The 22,717-nt window shown below is 40.3% G+C and overlaps 1 protein-coding gene across 1 annotated transcript; it reads left to right on the forward strand.

Annotated features, from left to right (window-relative positions):
* Nucleotides 1-6,480: 6,480 nt before the first annotated feature.
* Nucleotides 6,481-11,189, forward strand: LOC113281343 (TPR repeat-containing protein ZIP4-like). Its single transcript, XM_026530055.1, has 5 exons — nucleotides 6,481-8,049; nucleotides 8,581-8,770; nucleotides 8,935-8,967; nucleotides 9,465-10,088; nucleotides 10,310-11,189. Exons 1-5 carry the CDS (start codon nucleotides 6,734-6,736, stop codon nucleotides 10,979-10,981), a joined length of 2,835 nt encoding a protein of 944 aa, XP_026385840.1. The 5' UTR covers nucleotides 6,481-6,733; the 3' UTR covers nucleotides 10,982-11,189.
* The last annotated feature ends 11,528 nt before the right edge of the window (nucleotides 11,190-22,717 follow it).

Below are 22,717 nucleotides of genomic sequence, written 5' to 3' on the forward strand. Positions count from 1 at the left end.
TTTTCATCTTCTTATGTTATCTTTTAGGTTTATTGGTATTAAATTCTAAAAATATTTGGAGGATGATGTTATTGCAGTATTGATCGTTATGATTTTGTGATATTGCAATTTGATTATGGGATATGTATTGTTTGCGTCCGTGAACCTGAAGGTCCCATATGCTGTCAAAAGTAAAGTCGTTCATGAATTGGTATTCGTATTGATGAAAGGACGAATGGACTTTTGACAATTACAAAAGTTATGCCTATGCAGTCATTTATTTGATGGAAAATAGGATAATATATTTTGTTTGATAAGGATAAAGTATATTATGTCGTTATGATGAAAAATATAATAGATCCTTGTATGTTATCCATGGTACTAATCTTGATTGATCCATTTTGTTATGTTTTACCGTGAAGGCTCCATTGTGTGTATTACGTTGAGCACGATACAACTATGTCGATTATTCTTATTGGCTTTGTTGGTTGTTCCATAAGATGCTATATGTTGAGCATTATGAACTAAATTAATCATCATGGTTGGTTATTTAGTTATTTGCTCTGAAAGTCTTCTTTTTTCGAGCAAATCCTTTGACAATTAAATTGATTACTTTTGTGATTAGTTTGGTTGTTTGTATTCCAATTAGATTAATTATGGGTTCTCTTGTAATTAGTCTAGTTGAGTTTTCATATATTCCACAAGTTCTTGTGTTGAGTATATGAACGGCTACACAAATCATGTTCTATTAGTTAATATAATCGAATATTCCGTAAGGTTTTCCTTATGTTGAGTATGTGAACGATTAAGATAGTCATCTCTGTATGATTACTTTAGTCGTAGCTCCGTAAGTTTACTTCTGTTGAGCACTTTCAATTAAATTGATCACTTTTGTGGTTTGATTTAGTTGAATATTCCAATTAAATTAATCATGGGTTTTCTTGTGATTAATTTGGTTGAGTTTTGGATATAGAAAATCATTTCTATGGTTTTTGGTGTCCAATTAAAAAATCCTTCTCTTCTTTCGAAATTAAGGTCGCTCTTGTTGTTCTTTCGGGAATGACATTAAATGGGGGAGAGTTCTTTTGAACTTGTGCTTAATAATAATATTTACGGGGTATGTGGCTGTGGAATTTTATAGGGGTTATCTTGTATCTTTAAACTCCTTAATTAATGCATTTAGCTTCGGCTTTATGATTGCATCTAAATTAAGTTGGTATGTATTTTTCTTTTAGTCTATGAAATGTCTCTTGTGGAAATTTCATTATGATCCCGTTCTTGTACCTTTGCCAATTTTATTGACAAAAAGGAGGATAAATATTGTAGTTCACACTACAAATACATATGGTTTTCGGATCATTGTGTAAGGGGGAGTGGTTTCCATGATCAGGATGGAGTATTGACTAAGGGGGAGTGATCCATATCACCATAGTATTATTGTTAAAGTCGTGATACAATTGGACTTTGATGTTACATAATGATACTATGACACTGTATAATAATGATCGAGAATCTTGATTTCTCTCATTGTTATAGCTACGGATCTTCAACAACGGTGATGCTAAACTTACAACCTTTGAAATCATTGGAGTACTTGGAAGGACGAAGATTTCAGGGAACGTTGAAGATTAGACTATAATATAGGAGCCACTAAAGTTTATCTTTTTTGTATTCCATATGTATTAATAGTTTTGTCACTAAAATTGACAAAGGGGGAGATTGTTAGAGCATAGCTCGGTCGACCTCGCATGCGTTGCTATCTCAAGCATGTTTTTCAATGTTAGTGATCAAAACTATGAGTCTTGATTTCTAGCCTACATATCTAAGTCTCGGACTAGGATAGAAAAGTGTAGTTGAGATCAAGGACTTCATGACGATTCATCATACAACGACGAAGATCTACTCAAGGAACCGTGGAACTTCATCAACAAAAAGGTATGTGGAGACTTAAACTTATCTATCACTCAAAAGTCTATCTCTTCTATCTCCTACTTCTTATGAGACAAAAGTCGTATGCTATATAGACTGGATCATACACATTTGATATTTCGAGCCGAGTATATCTCGCCTATCTATATCTCGAAATCATGTGTTGGTAAAGCGTTTCGCTTTGATCAAGTTTATCTTCACCTAGTGACGAAAGTCATGAAAAGTTTCAATTACTTTGAGAATTGCTCTGACGCGAAACGGTCTGTGAATAACGCTATATAACATCCTCTGAGAATGTCTCAATGATTGGAATGAGAGTTTAGATTACATAACCATGTATTCTTTAATCCGAAGTTTTCGAACTTTGTTGATTGAGAGAAACCGGAGGAATTGACTTTTCCAAGTCCGCGAACCTAGTCCGCGAACTCAGTCTGCGAACTGACGGAAGTTCTCGTACCGAGAATTTCTGTTAGGATTTTCCAAAAACTCGTTTGCATGTAAGTCCGCGAACTGGCGAAAGTCTCTTTGCCGAGATTTTCTGCTGAGTTTGGAAAACTCCACCGGTTGTCTTAAGTCCGCGAACTTGTTTGTGAGCTTAAGTAGTTATGATATAAAGATGTGCTCTGAACATGAAACTTAAATTACTAAGGAATGCTTTATGCAAACCGTGGCTATAAAGTTCATGAGCGAATCGAATCATCTTTGTTCAATTGTGTCTTGTGTAGTTACATAAGATCTCATAGCAATTGAACAACTCTCTAACTAGTTCATTTGAGTCAATTGAACTAGTTATGGTGAAGAAGAACTAGGTTAATATGAAATGCTCATATGGTTAACCTTTTGGGTTACTATGTTGAACCAACATACACGTACACGTTTGGGAATGGTTTTTGCAAACCCAGTAAACGTCTACCCAAGTGTGTGTGACAAGATAAGTTTTCGATCTAACGGTTGAGAAATATTAGCTTGAATCTAAATCAGTTTTCATCTAACGGAGAATATGGATTGCTTTGTAACTAAGGCAAAACCCTGATTTGAAGGCTATATAAAGGAGACATCCAGCATTGTGCAAAACTAATCCCCACACGTCTGTGTGATACTAGTGCGCTCGCTAGACTCGATTCTCCTTTAACCTTTAGTTTTCTTCTCTAAAACCAGGTTAACGACTTAAAGACTTCATTGGGATTGTGAAGCCATACTGATACTACTTTTATCGTAGTTGTGTGATCTGATCTTGCATATTCTATTGTACGAGTACAATCTTTGATTGGCTTGAGATCGTGAGAGTTCTCCGATAGGAAAGATAAAGAAGTCACAAACATCTTCGTCTCACTGTTTGTGATTCCTCGACAAACCGCCTGTGTAGTCAGGAAGGATTGTAGAGAGGTGATTGATTAATCTAGTCCGTTCTTCGGGAATATAAGACCGGATTATTAATTGGTTCATGTTCACCTTAATTTCATATCTTAAGACGGATCAAAACCTAGGGTTTATCTGTGGGAGACAGATTTATCCTTTAATAGACTTTTTTGTGTGAGACAGATTTGTTTATTATCAAGTCTGCGATTTTGGGTTGCAACAACTCTTGGTTGTGGGTGAGATCAGCTAAGGGAATCAAGTGCGCAGTATCCTGCTGGGATCAGAGGCGTAGGAGTACAACTGTACCTTGGATCAGTGGGAGACTGATTGGGGTTCAACTATAGTCCAGTCCGAAGTTAGCTTGGAGTAGGCTAGTGTCTGTAGCGGCTTAATACAATGTGTATTCAATCTGGACTAGGTCCCGGGGGTTTTCTGAATTTGCGTTTTCCTCGTTAACAAAACTTCTGGTGTCTGTGTTATTTCTTTTCCGCATTATATTTTATATAATTGAAATAATACAGGTTGTGCGTTCGTGATCATGAATTGGAAATCCAACCTTTGGTTGTTGATTGATATTGATTGATCCTTGGACATTGGTCTTTGGTACCGTCCAAGTTATTCCTTGTATTTGATAAAGACTCGCTATTGTTTTTAGCTTGAGTAAAAATCAAATCAAGAGAGAGATATTAACTCCTTGAGATATTTTTATCTAGATTGAGTCTGACTGTCTAGTTGATTCTCTAGTAAAGTATTTAGGAGTTAGTCCATATGGATTGGTAATCGAAATATTGGGTGGTGTTGTTAGACACCCGCTTTTTCAACAATTACACCCAAGTACTTCCCAACTGAATTCTCCTTCCACCACAACATATATTTATGATCATATACTTCAACATAATGCAAAGAATTAAGATTCCGGTTCTCGTACAAATATGCTGTGTTGATGACTACTGTTGAATCAGGAGGGTTGCACGGTATTACTGTCATTCCAAGAACTTGTTTGAGACACCGCTCGCCAGGTACAATGCGTTGTGACCAAATGGATCGTAAAAGACCCTCCGTGTAACAGAGATTTCTTTAGCCTCTACCACCTCGGGGTTAGTTTTTCATTCACTATCCTCCCATGGCGACCATACTACATAATCGAATGGGAAGTTATCAATCTGGTTACGCACAATAGTCACTGAATGGGCACCTGAATCTCTTTGTGCGCCTCTTCTCACATCTCTTTAGCCTCCATCATATAACCTACCCGCTGGCCACGAATCCATATTTTCATTCTCCGCCTTTGTGTAAGGAAATAGACATCGGAAATATGCCCAAAACCAAGGCTGCAACATTATTAGTTATTATTAACAACTAATTGCATTATACGATAACCAACAAAAAAACAAATAAGGAAAGTGAGAGTACAGGTGGGTATGAATTTTTACCATCAATGTATACGAGAAGAACATCAATTCAGGATGGTCGCCCGTTACTCCAGTATTTAAGCCCCATAACATATTAGCGTACAACGCCGAACTCCAATCATAATGCCTCAGCACATTTAAATCCCTCATTATATTAAGCCATTTAACCTCAACAACATTGTTCTTGTTTGGGAAAAGGATATTCCCAAAACACCAAATCAAAAACCATCTTGCAATTTTCTCCTGGTAAAAATCATCGTTTTCTATGCCGAGTCTACGGTCAAGAAACACTTTAATCAAACTCTTCTTGATCGCCCTGCATCTTTCCACAACTTTAACTCTCAAGTCGACTATGTTTTCTTGTCTAACTTCTTGTATTCCGATGATGACCATAGTCTCTTGTTGTTTCCTTCTTCTTGTAGTAGCTTCCGCGTTAATATATGGGAGCAGACAATCTATGGTATTGGGAGCCATCTCATGCAGTTGTTCCATACTGATTGCTTCCAATGATATGCGATTTCCTCAGTCAATAGGAATTCCGGTAATTTGAGTGAAGTCTAATGGGGTAAACCTATTTCAAAACTAGGGAAGTGAAATGTATTGGTGGTATGCCACCACCTTTCAAATATACCAGTTGTTAGGCAGTTGTCTTGTAGTTTCGGGTAATGTATTTTGAAAAGTGAACCAAACCCACAGTCGTCTACAAGTTGTTTAGCATGTGAAAATTTAGAAAGTGCGGTATACATTTCATGAAGTTGACTTATACTATCTTCGATGTTTCAGAGATTTATGCCTCGTGTCTGTCATGACTGGGATTTTCAATTTATGATCACCATGTTCTTTTGAAGAAACCCGTATTCTATCTTCCATAATTCTTTGAAAATCATCGGAGTACATCTACAACACACATGTACACAAATCCATTCATCACAAAACAATCCATTTTATGCAAAAAATCTACAATGGATGTATTATACAAGACCAACCAAAAAAAAAATTAGCCACATTATCTATCAAACTCCAACAAGATAATCAATCAATCCAAAATTATCCATCCAAATACAATCTCTCTGCCAGCAATCTGTCCTAAACATAATACATATTGATTTAATCATTCATCAATCCTAAATTATCAATAACAATATCATATCTATATCAAAAATCATTCATAAACAACACCATCTTTGATTCAATCAACAATGTCACAAACTATCAACCAACATACAATTGCGCATTATAATCAACCTAACATCTCCAATTTAATCATAATCAAACTCAAATTAAATTTAAACCCTAAAATTTGAAACACTCACCTTGGAGGAATTTGTTGATGAAACACGAAATTGAAAAAGGGAAATGCTTCACCGGATGCTAATGAACAAACCCATTGAATTTGAGCTCCTAAATCGCACGGGAGGGTCTTCAAATCAAAAGGGTTAGAGGAGGAGAGAAATATAAAAGAAGAAGGAAACAAAAGAAAAATGGCCGACTGAACGGGGTTCTGTGAACTAAAACCTACCAAAAGGCTACTGAGTAGCCGTTTCGATCAAGTCAACGAGTTGACTTAAAAGACTACTCGGTAGCCGTTTGACACTATTCACGCGGTTATTGAGTAGCCGTTTGGTGTAGGGAAGGGATGAAAGGGCACCATAGTGAGTTTGGTTTCCTTGTGCTATCCCTTCCCTACACATGAGGGATAGGGAAGAGATGGGGCTCTCCATAATGCTAGCCCTTATGAATGCATATCCAAACGCTCTATTAAGATATTTGATTTGCTTTGATGATTGTGGACGCTTGTAGAAGTGTGACGGACAAGCTAGTATCCTATTGGTACCCTCACTGTAACACACTCCACCTCTCTTGACGGTTCAGTTCTCGTCGCTCTGCTCAAGAATCGTACGGTTCACAGTTCAGTTCTCGTCGCTCTACTTAGAAATGTTTCCGATGGTTTGCCAAATTTAAATTTTAAATTTCAAATTCATAAAAAAACTTTATCTCTCCATAAAACAAAAAAGGACACTCTCAGTCATTCCCCAAAATTCTTCCCCGCCAAAATGAGAATCGCAGAACTTTCAACAGATCTTCGGCAAACCGAAACCCTTACGGAAATACTCGAGGAAATTGAATCTTCAGTCAAAGAATTTGAACGAATAGTCTCTACTGAAAATCCATCAAAAGAGACAACAAATTTCTGCTCAAAACTTCAAAAAGGCTTTTCTCGATTAAATTCACAATCTCCATTATCGAAATCTAATAAGCTTCAGATTTGGAAACTGAGTTTTCGGTTATGGAATGCTTGTGTAGATCTTTCCAATCTAACAACTGCTTGTGGAAATAGATCAGTACCTGAAGATCATGTAAAACTTCGTCAGATTTCTGCAGATCTACTCTTTTTTGCTGGAGAAGTACCTGAAATTCCATCATCAGATTTCAAAGCTGCTTCGTTCTTCTACAAAACTGGTTTGCTTTGGCATGGTTTGAAGAAATTTGATCTTGCTGCGGTTTGTTTCGAAAAAGCTACGGATTTAACATCGAAAATTGAGGTTAGTGAAATAACAGATCCTGGTGAGAGAAAACTTCTTTTGGATTTGAACCTAGCTAGATCGACATCTGCTTGGGATGTTTCAGAGAGAAATCTCGCTCTTACTTTACTTAATCGATCTAAAAACTTGTTATTTGGATGTCCAGAAAGTTATAGAGCCTTAGCAAATCAGTATTTGATATTTGGAAAACTTTATTTGTCTAGTAATAGTCAGACATCTTCAGTTAATGAAGCTTTGAAGTTAATGAATGAAAGTTTAGATTTATGTGATAAGGGATTGAGAAGTTGTAAAAGAGGAGATGAAAACCTAGAATTGAAAACTTTGAGATCTAAATCATTAAGATTTATGGCAGCTGCTAATTTACAGTGTGAAGACTATGAGAGTGTTTTGAAATGTATCAGAGTTCTGAGAGAGAGTTCTGGTGGTGGTGGAGAACAGCATCCATGTTTGCCTGTTTTGGCGATGAAATCTTGGTTAGGGTTAGGAAAGCACAGGGAAGCAGAGAAAGAGTTGAGAGGGATGGTACTAAACAAGGGGATTCCAGAAAGTGTTTGGTTGTCTTCTGTGGAAGCGTATTTTCAAGCTACAGGAGTGGCCGGGGCTGATACAACTAAAGGAGTTTTTCTAGGGCTGTTGGGGAGGTGTCATGTAAGTCCTAAAGCAGCAGTTAGGGTGGCTCAGGTGGTTGTTGGTAGTGGTGGTGAGGGTTTCCGATTGAGAGCAAAAGTGGTAGCTGAGCTCGTCTCAGACGAAAGAGTGGTGGCACTTTTCAACGAAGAAACAGCAGCTAATGAAAGAACATCGATGCATACTGTCTTATGGAACTGGTGAGTCGTATCTTCTACTCCTCAATTCTATACTTGAATTTGGTCTCATGCTGCTCTGGGAAAAGATCATAAGGATAATGTCAATATATAATGGGAAAATCATGCGGATTCCAAGTCTCTGTTGTCTTTGTGAAAAAGTACGCCAAGCAACTTTGTGACCATCCCCACTAAAGTCTTCAAAACATACACACAATCCAATGTCACTGCTGTATTAGCCATCTTGAATAGAACCACAAGTTGGGGTTGGGCATACTCAAGTGTTGTATAGAACTAGGATTTTGCATTCCTTTGGATTAAACCAACACAGTCTAATCTTTTCTGGAACCATCAACTTACTTAAAGCGTGATATGTAAGATCTATAGGAGGCCTAGTATCAATACACCAAACACTGCATAACCACTTTTTAAGCCCAAGCTTATCAGTTGATTGGCAATTTCATTGCAAATTATACTTCTAGGTTGTGGCCATTGTACATTTATCAACTTGGCCTAATGAAGTTTTGACAATTTTACTGCTGTTGGACTTGGCAGTGGAGCAGAACATTTCAGGTTGAAGGACTACGAGACTGGTGCAGAAATGTTTGAGAAATCAATGCTTTATGTGCCCCACAATGTAGAGAATAAGATTCTTCGAGCAAAATGTTTTAGAGTGTTGAGTCTCTGTCACCTAGCTCTCTTGCAGTTTGATAGAGCTCAAGAATACATCACTGAAAGCGAAAAAGTAGGTTAGATTTACACTTCAGTTTCAATTCCTTTCCTAACTAATATAATTAGTTAAAAAGCTTGTTTCAGGTTTTATTCTGTAAAGTAAAGATGCTTTAGTGCTTCTGTTCCATCCAATTATGAGAATATCCTACTAACTTATCCAGATTTTTACCTTTGCAGCTTCAGCCGAATATAACATGTGCCTTCCTTAAGGTATTGCCTAATCCTGTACCAGTATTCCCTCTTATTAGTATGTCTTTTCTGTAATTTTGAAAGTACTCTACTATTTATGCATATGTGGCAAAGATCTGACATGTTTCCCTCTAAATGAGTGGATCTAATTTCTTAATACATGATACTCCGTTTGGATATATCTCAGTTGCAAGTAACTTATATAAGTATTACTTTAAGTTGAAACTGTTATGTGTTTAGGGTCTGTTAGGAATTAGGATTCTTATTTTAGCAGTTGTATCAATAGTATTTACTTTATGTTTAAATACATACCTTGTCTAAACACTCAAGTGTATATCAGTCAAATGTCCTTTGTTCGAAAACCTCTGTCTTGGTATCTGCTGATATTCAGAGTGGTGACATGTATTCTGTGTGCTTATAAAGGCGACATGAAAAAGAACAGTTTATTATTGGAGGGTGTATTCAATATTGCTCTCTACAAGAGTATGACCATCCTTTAATGTTCTTAACACATGCAGTTCAAGATCTACCTTCAAAAGAATGAGGAAATAGGAGCCATTGCACAGATTCAAGTCATGGCATCCTGCCTTGACTTCAACCCCGACTTCTACTTCCTCGCAGCTCATGAGGCCATTGCTTGCCATGCTCTACCTGTTGCTATTGCTTCTCTCTCCGTGCTCCTTGGTGTATACTCTCATGGAAAACCAATGTCAACCCCGGAGGGGGTAGTGCTCCGAACCCTACTCACACTCCTCTCTCGGGTTATGGTAGAGGAGACAGAAGTTCTAAAATTTACGAAGCATGCTCACATTCGCATGAAAGAGATTGGCCCTGAGAACTTCTTAGGAAAAGGAGAGGTCGGGAGGCGCGAACGGAATTGGTTTGCATGGAATTCATGGAATAATGGAACACGAATGGGGAAAGAGAAGAAATACAAACTATGTGCAGAATTTCTGGAGCTGGCATCAGAATTCTATGGTGCTAGGATTGACGGTGATGAAGTAGAAGATCACCGTCCCATGATCTGCAAGTCATTGATTCTAAGTGTATCAGCCAATATTGCAGCAGAGAAGCAAAGTGGCGTCGCGCTGAAGGAGTCTGACTTGAAGCAAGCTGGGCAACTGTTGGACAGAGTTGGTAAGGTATGGATGCTATTATTATGGTTTTATTAGTGCTTCATTTTTTTTTCGCATTCTATAGTTATGGTGCATTAGTTTGTCTGCTGCCAGGCAGCATCTTATATCCTATCTATATGTCATATGATGTATATACTGTTTACAGAGTTTTATTGCCTCCATTCCTTTACATTTTTTTCTCCTAAACTCTTTCCATGATATGTATCATAAATTTATAATTCATGCAGATGCTGCCTGGAATGCAGCTCAGCGATGACTGTCAATCCATTGATTCAAGCCTCCACTTCATGTACACTCTCAATGCTTATAATCTACAGGCTAGGCTTGGTAATTCTAGATCTCAACAGCTTCTTTTGGTAAAGAACTTTGCATCCTCAAAGATGTGTACACCCCAGTATCTCCTCCAAATTGGTCTCAATGCTGCACAGGATGGTCAACATTCCAACTTAGAAGTTTCTGATTATGCTCTCAACACATGCCTCTCATCTCTTCTCAACTCCCCTTCTCCAGATTATCAAAAAGTTGCCCTTGTACTCAGGAAACTAATTGGAATAGCTGGATTCCGAAAAGGCAATGCAGATGATGATGTATACAACGTGTACAAGCAAGCCTATAGGATTATAATAGGGTTGAAAGTGGGTGAGTATCCAACTGAAGAGGGGAAATGGTTAGCTGTGACAGCATGGAATCGTGCAGACATGCCAGTCCGACTTGGGCAGGTTGTTATTGCAAGAAGATGGATGACAATTGGGTTGGACCTGGCCCAGCACGTACAAGGACTGCTGGGATACAAGGGTACTATGGAGGATTTTCTTGCAGAGTTTGATAAGAAATTTAATGGCCTTGATGACTATGAGTATGCTGATAGTGATAATAGAAGTACTGTCACAGAAGTGTAAGATTGTGGCTGGTGTTATAGAGATACGTATAAATCTGGTTGGTATAAGTCTGGTTAGTCAACTGTACTGTTGGTCTGTTATGTCGTGAGTTACTTTCCGTTAGTTCTAGCCGTATCTTGATTTTTTGTTAAACAGCATAGGATTTAATCCTGTAATTACTTAAAATTCTTCTCTTGTTGTGAATAAGGTCATTTTATTCTTCTCGCCATTTTTCTCTAGATAGTAGGACCGTGTTCTGATTTGTCTGTCTATAAGTATATTTTGTTCTTTTACAGATATGTTTGCGTTATTACTTGACTATTCTGAATTACTTTCAAAATTAGGTTATACACAGGCTGCTGAAATCGAAAGTGCTTAGACGTTGTTTATTATTGCTACAAAATGGATAGCCAGAGGAGTCAATTTCAGTAGATATTTTCTTCACATGGGCTTTGTATTTCCCTGTGCAGTATTTGCAGGAACGATTTTTCAGGACCATGGTTTTTTTTGAGGGGACCATGATTTTATTAGGCTACCTTCCCTGTAGTTATAAGGGGTGTGCTAAAACATTGAAATGACTAACCTATCCTTAACCTAATTTAATTTAAAATCAACCCAATAACCACCTATATATATAACCACCACCTCCTCCCACCACCACCTCCCACCATCGCCGATTTCCACCACCACCATCTCCGATTATCACCACCACCAACCACCGATTACCACCACCACCATCGCCCATCCCCGCCGATTACCACCACCACCACCTCCGATTATCACCACCACCAACCACCGATTACCACCACCACCTCCGACTACCACCACCACCAACCACCACCACCACTATATATATATAGCTTAATTTAAAACATTAACAAAGATATTCTCACAAACCCATTACTTGCCATTCGTTTTTGGTTGAATAAATGAGAAGTAATCATTAAAATGAGTTGAAAATGGAAGTTGCAGAGAGGTTTAATGGAGGTTTTTTTTCAGAGAAAAGTTCGGTTATCACGAATTAAATTTTTCTTAACCGAACTCAGAGTTCGGTTGATTCGCAAAAAAATACGTTTAACCGAACTCCTTGTATTAGAACAACACAAGTCCATAAGTTCGGTTCCTTCGCAAAATAAGGATATCACCGAACTTTAGTTTACGAAAATAATGAGAAGTCCACAAGTTCAGTTCGTTCGCAAAAATGTTAAGTTTTCTTTGTAACCGAACTCTACCTTTGAAACTTCGTAACCGAACTCTACCTAATTCGCCAAGAAATAAATTTCGTAGTAACCGAACGTTTGCCTAATTGCATATATGCATATATAAGCCCAGTTCGGTTGATTCGAAAAATATGTTGAAGGTTGCGAACCAACCGAACTTCTAACACTTGGTTACTTTTAACCTGCAGTTCGGTTGGGAACTTGGTTGCGTTGAAGTTTGCGAACTAACCGAACACACAAGATGTACCCAAATAAATTGTTAAGTTCAAAGTTCGGTTACCTACCATTTTATCCTAGGTAACCGAACATTACACTGTACGACCAAAACCTCCATTAACGAGCGAGTTCGGTAACCTGCGTGTTTGGAAAACGTAACCGAACTACACTTTCAGGTGTGTTCGGTTACATGTTCTTGACATATGGTAACCGAACTGGCCCAAATCTACATAAAAAATTTCATTTTTTTTGAAAGTTTAGAGCAATTCAACCAACATTATCTAAGTTTGAAGCATACCTGGGTACCCCAAATACCCTTCCTCCGATTGTGGTTGGTAAAATCCATCGTTTTTCATGTTTTCCTTCTTCATCTTCTCTAACTTTACTCTCTCAATAATTCTACTTCTTTAAAAAAAAACATCTGATTTTTTAATCTCACTAATTATGTTTAACATAATCATCTCACTAACCATTACACTAACTAATCATCACCCAAAATTAATCAGGAGGGTAATTTAGATATTAATATAAATATCTAGATAAGGGGTGACCTAGATTTACTTCTAATGTCTTTACCAAAATAAAATCATGGTCCCCCAAAAAAACCATGGCCCCCAAAAAATCGTTCTCTTACAGCATCGTTGAGTGCTTACCAAGTCCAGGAAGCATGTTCAGTTCCATGACTCGCCTCATCTGGCAAGACCCACTTCAGTAAGCCGTGCTTCTTTTTAGCCAGTAAGTTACATCAACGGTAAGCTAGAGCGACACATAACTTTCGGGGTTATGAAAATATGTTCATACTTTTTTTTTTTTTTTTTTTTTGATAGGCTGCAAAACAGCAAAAGAAACTAGAGCCTTACAGTACGGGGTAGGCTCTCCCCATAATATCCTCTTTTAGGAGATTACATACCTCTGAAGGTGGTGTAGCTATCCACTCTCCAGACAAAAATTGCCAGCGACAGATTTAGCCGAAAAATCAGCTACATGGTTAACTTCCCTATAGTTATGAGTAATTATACAAGTACAAAAAAGAGACCGTAGTTCTTGGATGTCCTTAACTAGCCACTTGATATGCCAAGGAGGGGTGGAGATACCTTGGCACCATTGGACAGTGAGTTGAGAGTCGCCCTCCATTTCAAGATGTCGAATTGCCAATTTATTTGCCAAAATGAGTCCTTGACGAACTGTACAAACTTCTGCCACATTATTGGTTGCTCAGTGAAGATGCTCAGCATGAGCAACCACAAACTGACCATTGTCATCTCGAAGGACACCCCCCATTCCTGCAAATTTACGATCATTAATAGAACCATCAGTATTAAGTTTAAAATGAGAAGATTGTGAAGGCCACTGAACATTAATACGCTGCTTATGATCATGAGTGACAGGCAAAGTATTCTGCAAAAGAGTTTGGTATGCTAAAGTATCTTGGATAGCACATTTAACGATTTGTTGACAATTAATCGGAGCATTGCGGAACACATATTGATTTCTAGAAACCAAATATGCCATAACAAGTGAGGAAATAAAGAGTTCCAGCGTATTGAGTCTACAAACTGGCGTAGAGAACAAACTTCCTTGAACCAGGTAGGTCCAAAAGGTTTAACGGGAATTCAAATACTCCATCTAGAATGTACCTGTTGCCACACCGAAGAAATGTTAGGACAGTTAAAAAGCATGTGGAAAATATATCCAATATCAGAGTGGCACATTAAACAGCTAGGGGAATCAACAATCCTCCGACGGTAAAGCGTTTCCCTAACCAGAAGCTTGTTAAGACAAACCTGCCATATGAAATATCTAAGTTTTTGAGGTACGGGAAGTTTCCATATGTAGTAGCAATCGGAATTATAGTCCTCATGTTTCAAGTTGCTCCTAATAAGATGCTGGTAGGCACTTTTAACAGTGACCTCTCCAGAAGAGTTATGAATCCAAATCCGTTTATCAACTGCAGATACAGAGTGTGGAAATTGGAATAGCAAGAATGTTTGTACAGACATTAGGTGGCACGACATCTTGAATATCAGTTAAGTTCCAAGTGGAGGAGGCCCTGTTGATAACATCTTTGACACGGAGATCAGAATTATCAATTAAATGAGGATCAACAATGGAAATTGGGGGAATATTCTTGACCCAAACATCATTCCAAAAACTAATATCCTGCCCATTACCAAGACTCCATCTAAGACTTTGAACAATAGTATCTCTACCTGCCAGAATGCTACGCCAACTCCTAGAACAATTCTTCTTGACAAGACAGGTCCATCAGTATCTTTGAAATACTTAGCCTTAAGGAGTTTGCTAACCAAAGAGTTATCATTTGAGGATATTCTCCAAGCTATTTTACTTAACAGAGCTAAATTATGATTGTCCAACTCCCGAATACCTAATCCCCCATGAGAAACAGGCTTACGCAAGTTATTCCAGTTAATAGCATGAACTCTAGATTTCCCATGATAGTCCTGCCAAATGAAATGTTTTCGATTGTTTATGGGTGAAAATTATTTCTGCCGGTTTTGGTAATTTGGGGTGTGTGGATGAGAAATGAATCTAAACCCTAAACAAATGCACTGCACGGGAGTGCTTTTGATTCAAGAGATCAATCTGTACAATTCTAGACTAAACCAAGAAATGGCCGTTCCAGACTTGCTTCGGTCACAAAGTGAAGGAGATGGGGTTGATTTTAGGGAGGGAAGCGAAGAAGGTGTTGAGATTGTGAAGGTGTTGGCTATTTATGACTTGTATCAGAAAGCTGAATTGGCTTACAGAATGTAAGCTATCAGTTCTGGTGTTTGGATACGTTGTATCAACACTTGGTTTCTGTCTTGTCTGTCCTATGTTGGAAATAGGGAGGAGAACCTATTTATACAAGTCATTGAGCCTAACCCTCATCTCTCATGGGAAGTGAAGGAAGTGGAGTGATGGAGTCGTGTCAGTGGTTGTCGCACGATCAGGTATAAGCCCACTTCTCCCATCATCATTAACCGTCCATGTCTTCCTGACACGTTCTTGTGATGGCATGGCGTGTTGCACGCTGCACGCTGTAAACCGCCAGACCAATATCCTAGTATGTATCCCACGGTTTGTGACATGATTGATGTCTCGATCGTGTGGATCGTGGGACCCATAGGAAGTAGAATGTAATGCTAGGTTAAGTAACTAAGTTATTTGGGAAGTCGATACTTATAAAATATCGTGTGTATTCTTTGCATGTAATGCATCGAATATATTCAGCACGTATGAAGCAGCGGTATTTTAAGGCTTAACGGAGTAAGTCACGATCAAGCGTCTTAAAATAGCATCACATCCAACCATCTTCGAGTGATCGTTTGGAGGCTGCATGGGCGAGCCATGCTTTAACCGATCACTCTATGTGGAAGAGTGGTGGACGGTGACCATGGGAATGCTTCATTGGTCGCTTGACTCCTAGCCAGGGCTGTTCAACCAAGCTGGTGGAGTTGGACGGACGAGATGATTTTATGACACTCATCTGCGACCGTTGATAGAGTTTAGGGTCTTGAAGAGGTGCGCAAGCATCACTCTTCAGCTTGATCGAAACCAAGCATGGGAGGTGTAATAGGCAGGACCGACCGGGCATGCGTGTAAACAGCTTGTCGGTGTACATGTTCATACCTCATTACCCAATGAAGACATAATCTAGGCCACTCAATTTTTCTGGCAAAGTTGAGTGGTTGAGATCGGTTTGCGGCAGAAATCCATTGCCGCAAAGAATTCGGGGACCGGGCGACCATGCCTAGTTTGGGCGCACGAATCGAGGCGTCTAGCCATGGTGCGTCTTGGCCGATCGGTCATGCGTGTAGACGGGCCCACGATGATTGTGTTGACATGCTCAAGACCTGTTAAGTCCACATATACACCCTCCATCCAAGCCTGCGAAGATGGACGTACGTGATCAATTAGCGACACATGTAATGTGCTGCAAACCCTAATTAGGGTTTTGGATCGGTCGTGTGTACACGACTTCAACCTAACGGTTTGGCAAGCTACGCTCCTCCTTTCGGGAGGTCGACCATGTGGGGTCCACATTGGGCCGGTGGTGAGCATGTGTATACTTGCCCCATGATCCTAGGTGTGATCTAAGCCATCCAATCATGCCTGCAAAGTTGGATGGTCTTGATCAATTTAAGACACTTAGCGCAATTTCCTGCGACCCTTAAAGCATCACGCCGGCCGAACTTTGAGCAAGCGTTCGCTCCTCCCTGGCTAGGTCGTGAGAAATTCGGTCAGGTAAGGAAAGAATGGGCCCGCCGTGTGCAGGATAACGCTTGTTCAACCGGTCATGGGATGATCCACACCGTCCAAACATGCCGGTGAAGTTGGACGGTCGTGACTATTTTGAGACCGATGTTGGCGGTCTTTGTTCGTGCGAACCTTCTCCAAACAGTTTCACCAGTTCGACCATCCTTTTCCAGGCTGGCATTTGGTGACTGTTTTGGAGGCATGACATGCGTTCGACCGACCAGAGCATAAACGGGCCCGCTGGTGGTCATTAAGGTGGTAGCCTGCTCCTACTAAGGGTCGTCTAGGCTGGTTAAATCATGCGGCCAACTTGCGTGGTCGTGATTATTTCTGTGACTGACATGGATAGTCCAGATGCTCGATCGGGCTAGTATAACACACCGAGAGATGTATAATCAATCGGGCTAGTATAACACACCGAGAGTTGTAGCCTGTACGGGTATTTCGTGCATGCCTCATTATTGACACTTGGAGATTCGTGTTACTCTGCTGAGAGCAACACTCAGTCGTCATGCGCACCAATAATAAGAGTTCAGTGGGAACAACACAGGAAATACAAGGCTAATCATGCATTAATTAATAATGCTATAAATTCACAGGGTATATGGGATTGTTGCTACATGCTCCATCCTGAATGAATTTGTATATTTAATTCACAGAATACTGGGATTGTTGCCACATGCTCCATGCTAGGTGAATTAGGAAAGTGAAGAAGTATTCATCACTTTATTAATGGCTTATCCTTTACAGGATGTCAGCGTATAAATTCGGTTTTATAATTTTAGCCCTGAACTAAAATCCACCATCTATATTAAGTCCTCTGCCTAGCACATAATGGTTACACTATTGTTGGGTAGGTATGAGATGGTGACAAATGCATGTGAGAAGAACGATATGAAGGAAGCTTACCCGGAGGAGCTTTGCCCGTGTAATTTCCCGTGTGAACGTGCCGACGGATGCACGAAACTTTTAAGTGGGACCGGTTTCTCCTTTTGGGTATTCGACCTAGGAAAGGAATCCTTCTTCTACCAGGATTCTTCAAGTATCCATGTATATAAAAGGGGATCGACCCCTTTATTTTTTTTCACTTTTTTTTCGCTCGCCTAGTCTTCCCGTCGAGACCTTGCTGCTGTTATTGCGGACTTTGCTGTCGACCGTCGCCGAACTCCGTTGCTGTCGTCGCCGGACTTCGTTGCTGCACGCGTACGAGGTAGGTACTTCGTCCGTTCTTCCTTGTTCTCATTCTTTTTTTTTTTGCAAACCTTAATTGTTTAGGTAAACTCCTTTTGCAAGACATATCATGATTAGTTCCTCATCGAAGTTGATAACAAAACCGCCGATATTGTTAGGATTGATTAGTAAACAAGCCGTGAATCCATGAATATGTTGTTTTTGCTTCTTTTTCCATTGTTGCATGCAAAACCTAGCTTTTAGGTTATAGCTTGAAAAACCCTTGGCTTGAATTTCGTAGACACGACTCCCATGAATAAAAAAAACCGTGTTATGATACGTGCAAATGAATGCGGGCCCCACCATACATGCTTGGTTAAACGTCGACCCTATACCATCCTTGTGACCTCGACCAACACGGCTTCGTGACCTCGACCGACCTTGTTTGTTGACGTGGCCCAATACCAGCCTTGTGTGCTGACGTGGCCCAATACCAGCCTACTTGCGTGACGTAATATTAGTCTTGCTTGCGTGACGTAATATTAGTCTTGCTTGCATGACGGGATATTATCCTTGCGACTAACACCGGCTTCGCGGACTTGACCAACACCGACCTCGTTTTGCTGACGTGGCTCAATACCAGCCTTGTTTGCACATGACCCAATACCAGCCTTGCTTGCTTTGCCCAGCCTAGTGTACTTTAACGTGAATGTGTATCTTGCTCGGCCGTGGTTATACATCCCATGCTTTTTCATACAAGTACTGACTCCCCTTCCTTTTATTGTAGAATGAACAAAAGGTCTCCTGTTAAGATGTCTTCTGGGGATAATGTTGATGCCAAGTCAGGGAGTGTTGACAGCTTCAAAGATATACCAAACATAGACGATGAGTTGTTCACCGTGCCTTTTCCGAACATTATAAAACATCCTTCTCACAAGATAGTCATGCTCTATGGTTCAGAAAATATGGAAGATGATCCATCATCTTCTTCAACACTAGTGATGAGATTCTGTCTTCAGATAAATGAATATCCACCTTCACCTATTGACTTCAAGATTTTTCATACTCCGCTGGGCCCTTATGAAGGATGGATGAGACGCATGCTGAACAATAAGAGCATTAAATACAATTTGATTAAAGCGCAAATCCTCGATGCGGTCATGGCATCTGCCACTCTTCAAATTAAGAAAGACGCTGCAAGCTTGATTACTTTCATTTATCGGTGGCGTCCTTCTACTCATACATCCATATGTAGATGGGGAGAGATGACCATTACTCTGGAAAGCGTAGCTGCATTGATGAACATGCCTGTCTCTGGAAGCTTCTTTTACAAGTTTTCTGATGCAGAACGTCGCGATTATGACGTTATACTTCGAAAGGCGGCAGAATTCCATGACCTGGAGAAGAAGGATACAAAATGCTTTTACACCTGGTGGGTGTCGGAGTGATCTCCTGCAGACCGGAAACCAGATCAGGAGTTGGAAGATGAGCTCAGCCTAATTGCATTCCTGTCTTTATGGCTATCCAGGGACATATTTGATGAAGGCACTGGAAGAAAGACCATAAGAGGTGATCTTGTTAGGTTTGCTATCAGGCTGGCAAAAGGTGAGGTCCTTCCTCTAGGTGCCTTGTTCCTTGGATCACTGTATTCTCATATGGACGCCTTAGTAGCGGACATGCATGTTTCTGACGGGTATAAGAAGGTGGAGTCGCATATCCACATCGCTTTTCTTCAGGCGTGTTTGTGGGAGCATTTCAAAAGCTATGCTCATGTTGCTGCAACTTCACTCAACAATTTGTATGGTCGTTAGAGAATACTTCGTTGGCAGAAAAGACGTCCCAGGTCCGGTGTGAAGCTCGTGGATGTCTTCGACAATGTGCAATCCATAGATTTCCGTCCATGGGGACCGATCCATCCTTCCATTGTTCAACCAAAGACTTTTGCTACTTTTCTTGATGCTGTGTTGCGTACTGATGCCGAAACCGCGAGTCTTGGGGAACTTATTTACTTGTGAAGCTGCATTCCGGGATATATCCCATCTTTATTTGACGAAACATTTACCGTGATTCCGTACAATATTGACAGGGCTGCCCGACAAATGGGATTTGACCAGGGTGTTCCATTTCTTCGTCCGTTGGAGGCTCCAAAAGAATTTTTCCCAGACATTCTTAATGCTGATACATTTTCGTCAGTGCAGAGTCTTCCTTTCTGGCCTATCGGAAGAAACCCAGCGGTAACGGAAAGGTATAAGGAATTTTGGAAGAAACAACTGTTAATTTTTCAGAAGTTCTCGGAGGAGGTTGTAATAACTTCCCGTGGTGAACCATATTATGAAACTTTGGAGAAGCATTTTCAGTTGAAGGCGCTCCCAGGTAAACGAACCAGAGCTGACGACTGCAGTCCCCAAGCAGGAGTGTGGCTCTGTGGCTTTCAACTCTTCAAATATGCAGGTATTTCTTAAATTTCTTTCTGCTGACTCCTTCATCTTTCCAGAGCAATTTCTTCTAAAGGTGATTCTTGTTTGAAATCAGAGGATCCCGAAAGGAAACATTTTCACAAGATTGGCACGTATTCATAACGAGGAGTCTGGCAATGCTGGTCTTCATGAGAAGTCTGGTGATCCTTTTAAGGAGAGGTCTGGTGATACTGATCCTCTTCAAGATAATGACAAAGATGGTGCAAGCTCGATTGAACGGAGTGCCTCCCCAAGTGGTAACCTTAGTGAGCTTGTAGACGAGGTCGTGACGGAAATCAACATTCAGAGTGAAGTGGACATCCGGAGGAATGCAGGAGAGGCAACATTTGCTAATGCTGATGCGGCTACCCTTAAAGATCTTCCTGAGCAGGTTCCAATTGATAAGGCAGTCATGGTGACTTCTTCTAAAAGGCCTCTTGCATCTGACAAGGTTCCTGATGAAGTATTGCCAAGGCAACTGTTGTTCCTGGGTCTATCTTCAATCCTCCCTTTGATACCCCTCATGCAGGTCACGTGTTGGTTGGGGGATTCAGTGTGACGTCTCAGTTCGAGGAGTTATACACGGTGATATGGAAGAAGCACGGCCACATTTCTACCATTACGAAGCTCAAAAGTCGCCTTGCATTGGTCAATCACGTCCAAGAAGCTTTATTCTCCATTCACGGGATGAGCGTCACGACCGGTCGCAGTGTTTCTGAGGAGGTGATTGAAGACTGGAAGTTCCACCGAGACGTGTTTGTGTAGTACGATTTCAAAGCTCCTTGGTTCTTCAAAGGATTTTCTGAAATACAGGAGATTCAGAAACTACAAGGCGAAGTTCCTTCTGTAGACTGTATTGCTCTCCAAGAAGAAGAGGTTGAAAAATTGTCTAAGGAGTTGAAGCTGATACAGGCCGCGCTCCAAAGGATGAAAGCCGCTCTTGCTCAGAAGGACGAGTTGCTGCTTAAGGACTTTCCTTGAAGGATTCGTGCCGCCTACTTGTGTTCTTTCTTTAGATGCTTTTTTGAGTGATTGTGAGGATTTCCTTTCACAATTTGATTTCAGGTTTTGAACTAATAGGTGGTTGAATTTTGAATTGGTTTATTTTTTGAGATAGTTTTATGAACGATTGATTTTCTGAAAGAGATTATTCTAGAACTTGCGTCTTGGTTATGAATGATTATACATGTCATATGAAATTGCAAATATCGTGTGAAAAGGAAACAAACATGGTGTTTGATCATTGAATTTCTTTCTCTATGTGTGGGATGTCAAGTCCCTAGTAAATTCTAAAAACTATCTTTCTCGTAAAATTGTTTGATAGAACTTACTTGCTTTTGGAACCTCATTTGCACGAAACTGGATTCTCCCGAGCAACCTCTTCGAGGAAGCCGTACGCATCAATTTCTAGAAAGGGAAAGCAACTCTTCTGAATTAAGCTTCTCCTGAACAATGCGCTTCAAGGCATTGCTTTCACTGGTAGGGTGATAAAGGAACCGATCATAATGACAATATCTCGGATCTATCACTTCTTGATCAGTCGGTTGACGTCATACAAGAGGCAGCTGCACCTCTCCGTCTCGCACCCATGCCTTCAACAACTCCAAGATCCTCTTCATTGGGAATGGGAAATGCGGATACCTCGAGTCTAGCTTTTCTGGCGTTGATGCACGTCGTGACGTCTCTTTGTGGCTTTGATGTGAAGCACGCTTCAGAGACGGAGTTGAAAAACCGATGCGCGTTGTCGTATCTGCGGCTTGCTTGACTGGGTGACGGAATGCAGGAGGCGTCGTAATATCACTGCTGGGTGGATAAGTTGAACGCTCCCATCCTCTGCACTCACGTGTTCCTTGATTGATTTCTCCTTCCTCGAGCATTTCTTCTCTTGGCTGAAAGGTCGTTGTGGATTGGGCAGTCTTCTGAGCTTCGACAAGAGTCTTGAGGTATAAATCTTCCAACAAGGCCTCGTACGTTGTAGGATCCTTTTCTTTATCCGGAAAATGTTGTGGCATCCCAGACAAGTCTTTCCTTCTCTGGAGTTGTCTCGAGTCTTTGCCACCAGCTAGATCATGTTGTTCGTCTCTCCTGAGTACCCCGTGGCTACGCGCGCTCTCTCTGCATCTCCGCTGGTAAAGGCATGACTTCTAGATAAGGATTCAACATTTCTTATACTGTCTGAGTAAATGCTTGCTGAACCTTCTTGTAATTGGGCTGTTATATCATTCAAAAGGCGAAATGTTTCGCTCTGCCTTCTAGCGATACCAACTTGATTTGCCAAAACATCCTCCAACATTCTATCCGCACTTCCCATGATACCTGAATCACCTTGGTTTCTGAAGAATCTAGCGGGTGATGATACATCGTGAGATGAATACCGAGATGAAAACCAAAATGAATAGGTTAATGATTGAATCGGACCCAAGATCTATCCCAAA

The sequence above is a fragment of the Papaver somniferum genome, chromosome 5, assembly GCF_003573695.1.
Source record: "Papaver somniferum cultivar HN1 chromosome 5, ASM357369v1, whole genome shotgun sequence".
Lineage (NCBI taxonomy): Eukaryota > Viridiplantae > Streptophyta > Magnoliopsida > Ranunculales > Papaveraceae > Papaver > Papaver somniferum.